The sequence below is a fragment of the Lycium ferocissimum genome, chromosome 5 (assembly GCF_029784015.1).
Source record: "Lycium ferocissimum isolate CSIRO_LF1 chromosome 5, AGI_CSIRO_Lferr_CH_V1, whole genome shotgun sequence".
NCBI lineage: Eukaryota > Viridiplantae > Streptophyta > Magnoliopsida > Solanales > Solanaceae > Lycium > Lycium ferocissimum.
The window spans coordinates 70,610,508-70,619,308 of record NC_081346.1 but is presented as its reverse complement, the minus strand read 5'-3'; the positions used below and the strand labels follow the sequence as shown (position 1 = coordinate 70,619,308).

At 32.3% G+C, this 8,801-nt stretch overlaps 1 protein-coding gene across 1 annotated transcript in view; it reads left to right on the top strand.

Annotated features, from left to right (window-relative positions):
* Positions 1 to 551, top strand: part of LOC132057271 (probable E3 ubiquitin-protein ligase HIP1) — a 57,695-nt gene extending 57,144 nt beyond the window's left edge. Inside the window, exon 3 of the mRNA XM_059449793.1 lies at positions 42 to 551. Coding sequence (XP_059305776.1) covers positions 42 to 194 — 153 coding nt within the window. The 3' untranslated portion in view covers positions 195 to 551. The remainder of the gene's footprint in view (positions 1 to 41) is intronic.
* Positions 552 to 8,801: the final 8,250 nt, after the last annotated feature.

The following is an 8,801-nucleotide window of genomic DNA, read 5'->3' as shown; positions in this document are numbered from 1 at the left end:
AATTCTAACAAGTGGACTCTGTATGTGATTGCGTTTGACAGGAAGAGCATGTGAACATGGATGCTGTCAGGACGCTGAAATCGTGCAGCCATGATTTTCATGTGGGGTGCATAAGAAAATGGTTGTTGATGAAGAACGTGTGTCCGATCTACAAGAAAACTGCTTTGGATGACGACGATATGAAAGAAAAATGATCTATTTAGTTATGACCTATTGGCATAGACTTTGTGTAAATATGTATTTAGAACATTTCTCCAATGAGGGAAAAACTAGCTTCACCTCAAAATTTGTACAGGAAATGTTGTATTATCATCAGTCATCCTTTCAAATGTTCAAAGGATCTCTTTGTATCTCTCTCTTTTTTGTTTGCACTGTGAAATCGAAGTGCAAGCTAGGCTGCAATATTAAAAAGGATTTTACATGAAAATGAAAAAGACGAATGATAGCAAGGACTTAGGGATTTTGTGTTCTAAAGAGTATTTTAGGGATTACAAAAAGAGTAGAAATAAAATAGTAACAAGTCGAAAGTGATCAACTTATGACTTTTGGCTGAAAAATAAAAATTAAGTTGTGTCATTAATTTTTTCTTAAAAAAAAAAAATTGTGAGTCATGTTGTAATATCAAATTAATTGGTTAAATAAAAAGTCTATTTATATTTTTAATTCTTGCTATATTATTACATATTGAAAGGGCAATGAGACCTATGTAAAGGTTATAATAAGCTTAATTATGTATAAATGTTCCTTTTAAACAAATTGAAAATTTACAAGAAAATGTTAGATCACTCTAAAACTTTGTAAGTTATTGAAATTAATAGATGACATTCTAAATATTTCGTCCGACATGAGCGAACATTAAACTCGAATATGATTATTTCTGACAGGATTTAAGGCTATTAATGTACCAAAAAAAAAAAAGGACAATATTTATATGGTGGCCTAAACAAAAGGACATTTGCTTAAATCAACCTGTCTGATTGACGCATGTGACGTTAATAATGATGCCCCACGACAAATGCTATATTACGAGCCAAATTTTAGATTATTATTATTATCATTGTTATGCATTTACTTATGCTGCCAAGTGTGAAGATGGACATTGTTTCTGCACTTAGGGGTATGAAATGTCTTTAAAACCGCTAAATATTTGAAAATTCTAAAGCATTTATATGTGCAAAGAATATTAAAGTGAATTTTCAAAGTAGGGGCTATTATACATGTATTATTCCTTTATAAAGATATATTCATGGTCTTGAACGATGTATGGAGTTAGTTATTTGAATGCATAATCTTCATTTTTAGTTATGGCGTAACTTTTTTCTCTTTCGAGATCAATCTATATTATTGTTGCTCATCATGAAAAGGAATGGGTTTTTAGTTTCTGTGCAATAAGAACGTAAATATTGAATTGTTATCATTCAAATTATACATATACGTACATAATATGACTTCAATAATTTAGATTATTCTTCGAGCAAAACATATAAATTCAAATGATAATTTCAAACACGAATGTGGCTCCATTAAGCATGATGCAGAATATTTCTTTTTAAATTTCAACATTTTACCTATATCAAATTGTGACGCTTTTTCTTAACACACCCATATATATATATATATATATATATATATATATATATATATATATATATATATATATATATTATGTTTATCGAAACCACATACACTACAAAGTAGTTTTAGAGGATGCAATACACTACCTTTGAGAGGTAAAACGGTACCCGAAACACAATAATTTACTTGTAAGTTTTATTAAGTTAAAATCAAACAAAAAAATTTATTTACATTCATTAGATACATTGTAGATGCGTCGGATAAGTGGACCTTTCAGGCAAAAAATACATTTGAAAACTTTGGGTATTGAATCCTAGAGAGAGCATATCTCGGTTTGGTACCATAATTACACTTTGAGGTAACATTTCTTGGTGCTCTAATAATGGAATAACATAATTCTATTGCTAGAACCAGGGCGAATTTACATACTCCTCCGTCCCATATTCCGCCATATTACTAAAAATATATATCCCAAATTACTTGTTCATTTACAAAACCAAGATAAAATTAATTAAATCTTTTCTCATCTTACCTCAATATTGATTAGAATGTATTTATTGGATAGAGATAGGGGTAAGATAGTGAAATACTTTTATTTATAATTTCTTAAGGAGTGTGCAAAAGGGAAAGTGGCCAAGTAATATGGGACAGAGGGAGTATTAATTTCGGGGCACGTGTGTGACGACCCAACCGGAGGGCCATGACGGGCACCCGGAGCTAACCTACAGAGCACCACAACATGTACATGCATCTCATATCCATACCTGAATAGGCCATAATGCTAACTATTAAAGGCCATAATCTATAAGGGACACAAGCCCAAAAGATATATACATATACATGCCATCAAACTGGTCTCAAGTACTCAAGCCGACAAGGCTACCAAAACAATGATACAACACAAGAGGGACCGAGAAGGTCACAGAACATCTAGCTGTACATATCTATCTATGAGCCTTTACTGGAATGCATAACATAATAAGGACAGGACAGGACGCTGCCATACCCATCTGTACATAAAAGAACCATACCAACTGGACTGCGACTCCGGAACAAGTGGAGTACTCCTGTACTAACGCTGAGATGGCAGCCTATGAGTCTGAACCGTCTCCTTGTCTACCTGCGGGCATGAACGCAGCGTCCACAAGCAAAAGGACATCAGTACGAATAATGTACCGAGTATGTAAGGCATGAGTAACAACATAATGAAAGTATGAAAAGAACATAAGATAAAAGAGATCAACCTGTACCTCTGAATGCCTCTTAAGGCGGATGTCATGCATGCTTAGCTTTAAAAAAAACACTTTTATACATACATATATATAGTACCCTGCCCGACCATTTAGGCTCGGTGTTATCATCATTTCATTATCCCGCGTCCGAGGTAACATCATAACCTGCCAACTACAGTGGTGTGCACATTTGTGTGCCTGCCCGGCCGATTATAGAGCGGCGTGGTGTGAGAAAATAAATACATATATAAAGCATGCATGAGATCCCAAATAAAAGCTATGACTCTATCGGAGTGACGTAAGGTCAGTAAACCTCCGATTATCATTATGACTCTATCATCGTCAACATATCTCATCTTGGAGGAATCAATAATCATAAAAGATGAGATTCAATGTCAATGAACAAGATCAATAATCATAAGATAAGATCAATAACCAAATGTCATGAGACAAGGATCAATGTCATAAGAGAATCAAGAACATATGCTTCTACCATTTCTACAAAAATATGGACATTATGGATATCATGTGAATGGGTTTGTATCAAAAAGATCATGCCGTAAGAAACAAAGGGACAGCCTTAACATACCTTGTCGCCTCCTTAACGTACTTAACGCCTATCCTCCCGAGCTTGTAAATCTACATTCAAGATGATTCGCACTAAGGATAAGTCATTTAAACGCTTATAAGGTCAAACTAGATTAATAAATGAGCTAACGAAAATTGGGCAGCATTTCCCCTTATATCTTCTATTTCCTCCAACTCAAAAATAACTCCCAAACCACAATAAAACATCAATAATTCCATAATCAAAAGATTACATTCAAATTATACTCAATTCAATCCCAAAATTTCTTTTCATAATCAATCCATAACAACAACTTCAGCACAACCCCTTATACCCTTGTGTACGACACTTTTTTAACATCATTTTTATCCCTCATAACAAGATTATGCTCAAAACATGCTAATAATTATAGCTCAAGTTAATTCACAACTCAAAATATCATCAATTTCATATTTGAACTTTTCCTCCAATTTATTTTCTTCAAATCTTGACATAATTACCAAATAAACTCATAAGCATGAAACTAAGATGAAATCTTACCTCAAAATTCAAAAACACTTCAATTCCAAAGTTACTCCACCTTACAAACACTCACCCAAGCATCTTCAAGAAGAGGAGACAAGTGTAAAACTCATTTGGAAACCCTAAACACTTTAATCTTCACCTTGATCTTTGATTTAGGCTTGGAAATATGTTTGAATGTGTTTGGAGAGGTCTCTAGAGGTTTCTAGGACTTGGGGTTATGTCCACCGACATTGTATTATACTGGCTGTATTTCTTGGTCGTATAACATTATACGGTCCATATCTCCGGTTGTATAATTTTATACAGGCCGTAACTTTGGCCTCGTTTCTCGTTATTGCAATCTGTCAGTTGCATTAGAAAGAAGACTCTCTGAACTTGAATTTACACAGGTTATGCATTCCGTAACTTCTCATATGGTAAGAGATATACCTCCCTAAAGTTGGACCAAAAATCCTATCTAAAATTCTGCCAAGTTTTCCCAAAGTTTCAACAAACTTATTTTCTTCGATTCGCTTGATCCCGGAACCTTTAGACACCTGCTTAACACTTGTTAAAAGTCTTCCTTAACCTTATAAAGGTTCCATGGCTTCTCCGGCTTACGCTAGTTTACCTCACAACCAACACAAAATTTGCGAGGTGTAACATCATATATATATATATATATATATACATACACGGTCCGTATCCTTGGCCGTATAACATTATACGACCAACATCCTGGCCGTATAAAATTATACGGTCCGTATAATACCACCTCCAAAATTGCTTTCTCTGAAAATTTTAAAATCCTTAAATACGGTCCATATCTCAAAATACGGACCATATCTTAGTTATACGACCATATACCATATTTTTCAAAAACAACTTTTGATGAACCTTCCCACTTCGATTTACTTATTCTCCAATCCTTTCGTAACTCCCCAAACATGAATTTAAACACTTATAAACACAAGTTAAGCATGTACAACCTCATATATCCTTGAAACAAATCCCGGTGTCCAAAACTAAGACATCAACGTACTACGAATCTCAATGCACAAAACTACAAGGTGTAACAACGTGAACCTATGGTCTTCCCGTAAAATTAGATATCTTTTAAGAATTGATATAATATTAACTTTTGACACCCATGCTCCAAAAGGTTGAACGGTGCACTAGGTTTAATGCTGAGTTTATTACCTTGAGCATTAGGGATCAATTCTCACTTTAATTTTTTTTCCTTCTTTTTTTAAGTGGTGCAACCATGTTATAGAAATCCTAAATTTGTCTCTGGCTAGAACTAGCCTCCTAAACAATCTCTACAAGAAATTTGAAGCTAGGGTTTTGAACCCAAAAGGTTATATATCTTCCCCATTTTTAAAATACGAGTCTAAGATAATTATTTGGGGGTGTGGATTGAGTTGAAAATCATTGTTTAAATATAGAAATGTTTTTTCTTGGTTGAATTTCACAAACTAGGGTTTAGGATGGAAAAACATAAAATAGTAGGAATATGCAAATACGTTTGATTGTTTATCAGATCATAAGAATGAAATTTGTATCAGTTAATCTATATATATTATAAAGCTAGGCATAGACAAGGTGATGTGACATCTCTCTATGGCCTAGGATTGCATTTTATCTTCTTTTTTTCCTTTCAATTTTTTGATTTTTCTCTCATATTTTAATTCATTTTATTGTAATAGTAAATTAGAATCATTACTACCGAAAGTCACTCATCCCTTACAATTTACTCTCATTAATTTCCCATTCGTGTGCTCTTTTATAACTGCAAGATGGAATTTCGAAAGACCACTAACTATTTTAATTCTCTAATTAAACTAATAAATTAGTTCATGTTAATAGCTATATATGTTGTTTCCGCTACTTTGTCCTTCATGTGCTATGACAATGATTCATGAGTTTTGCACTACTATAAAGCATACGTGATTAAATAGTTAGTGCTATTTTGGTATGATCTCCGCACGAAATTCTGTCATTTTAATGGTGCCAAGAAGATATATCTTGGGAACCATTTTCTTCCTCATTGTTGAGTTACTATGACTCGGTTGGAAGGTGGTGGTGTCAGGTTTCTTATACACCGTCACTCTTTTATTTTGTCCTGTTAGATGTTTCTATTTGCCAACTAAAATGCATAAGGTACCCGCCTATCATTACAGGTTAATTTCTTCACTTTCTGAAAAACTATTCTTATGCTTTATATATACATCTTCCTTTCTCCATCTTCACTTTCCCACCATTCTGGTACGTCCTTAAGAAAATTGCTTTCGTCTCAATTTATGTGACACATTTCGAATTTTGAGAGTCAAACAAATTTTTCTACGCGATTTTTTCATATGTTTTTAAAAATATTTTAAATTACTAATTATGATAACATATAGTACTTTTTACGTAGTTTTAAAATATGTAAATTTTATTTTTTAAGACTTAAAGATTTCATGTCTAAATTTACCGTCAAAATTTAAAAATTGGCTCTCAGATTGAAATTTACATACTTAAAAACTACTTTAAGTCATCATAATTGATAATTTAAAATAATTTAATAATATATGAAAAAATCGCAGTAGAAAAATTTATTTGATTCTCAAAATCCAAAATGTATCACATAAATTGAAACGAAAGCAATATTCTTAAAGATGTAACAAAATGGTGGGAAAATGAAGATGAAGAAAGGAAGATGTATAACGCGAAAGAAAAGTTTTTCTGAAGTGAAGGAAATGTTTGGGCATAGACAAGATTTTTTCTAATACTCCTTGAATCTTTCTTCGTAGATAAAGTTAAATACTCTTCATTTTAAATAATGATTAACTATATATTACATAAGTGAAGCCTTTAATATGCGCTAGGAAAAACCAAGTTTATGGATTAACTCAAATCTATGTTGTTTATAAATTTCCTGTCTCGGAAAAGCGCGATAATATTGATGTTTTAAGAGGTCTACTAATTTTTTATTTTTCTGTAAAACTAGTGAATGTATCCGCGTTTTGCGCGGCTATTAAAAAGTAAAATATGACTAAATAACTATCTTTGTAAATTTTTATCTCTCTACACCAATACATCAATCGTAATAATATTGGTTGTTCCTTCATACAATTGTAATCTCAAGATTGATTGCTCCTTTTCTAATATATTCTGCGAAGGAATTCTACAAGTAAAAGTAATACTCTTATGTGAATATATATATATATATATATATTTAAATTTTGCAAAAAAAAATTGATAATATATACAATATACTTAGTTAGAATGCATGAAGATTAGTTTTTATTTAATAAATATATTAAAACAAATAAAAATACCAAAAAGAATGATATCTTCAAGATGAATCAAATTTCATATACCCCCTCCGTTCAACCTGTAAATTAAAAGATTCAACTATGTATGCCTCTTTAAGATATATACATGTAACTTCTCGGTTAAATATACTAAAGTTTCACAAATTAACGAAAAAGATTTCATACATATCCAAAAATATAAGCATTGACTGAGCATGATAACTAAAGCAATAAGATATATAATAGAGATTTACACCTGTGAATTTTCGATTTTTGTGTTTATTGCACTCTCTGAAATAGTTCATGCGAATAGTGACAATATCCTCAAATAAGAGAAATGGTCAAATTATGTCTAATTTAAGCTTTTAAAAAAATCAAAGACCTGAACCTTCTAACTTTCCTTTCTAAACATATCAATATTGTTCTTTTTGTATACCTCTGATGATCGATATTCTAAAAGTCTACACCATAAAATGAAAAATCAAAAGTTTAACAGTCATGAGAAGAAAAAATTGAAAGAGAAAGCTCAATAATCATTGACGTACCACTACTTTTTACCCAAACGAAAAAGCATTTATTTGCAGCAGTAGTGATTTGTGTAAACCAGTACCTAGTCAACAACTTATAAGTTTTAGGAAGCATTTAGCTTCGTGTGCCCAAAATTTCTTGCTTGTTCTCTGCTAATCCCTTCTGTGCGTGAGCATGAACAAAAAGAAAGATCCCTCAAAAAAGTGTTGTATATATAATTACTAATGCTACTGATAGGTAAAATATTGCATTAAGAAAAAAACACCCACACGTTATCTTTCCTACAGAAAAAAAAAAAAAAAGAATACAAAAGCAATCGTACAACTAAAATGTAATTTTGTATAACAAAAACACCTTACATATAAGTATTTTACAAATCGACAATATATAATTAACAGAAAAATGCAAAAAGAAAGGAGCAAAAAGCTTCAGCAATTAATTTTCCATATACATAAAAACTTCTATTTTTTTAATCATAATTAAGTTGGTAAGAAAGATAAACTTAATTCTAAAGGAACAAACTGACAACAATGATTTGGAGAGAAATGTAAAGAGAATTCTCACCTGAATTTAGTTTGAAGACAATTATGGGGATAGCAGATTGTGATTTATAAATTTGTAAATTTGGACCACTTCTATATATAATATAAATGTCACGACCCAATTCACGAGTCGTGGTGGCACCTACACTATCCCTTCGAGTAGGCGAACCACATTACTAATAACAAGTTAAATAAGCGGAAAATTTATTTAAGAATAAGTTATCAAGTTTTAAATACTTATCATAACAAGAAATGTCACGACAATCCCAAAAATCTGGTCAAAGGGTACAAGAGCGCTAACATAGGACAGAATAGAAGTACGAAAATACCCGAAGGCTACATATTGTCCGTCGAATACAAAAACGAGAAATAGATAGAGGAGGTTCTTCGGGGCCACGGATGACGGGTAGCTCACCCCGAATAACTAAAAGATGTCACCCTCACGTATCGGCCACGGGTTTAGAATCGGAGCCCGGATCGTACTCGCACTCAACAAAAGTGCGGCAAGAGTAGTATCGTACAACACTTGTACCGGTAGGCATCATAGGCCGACAAT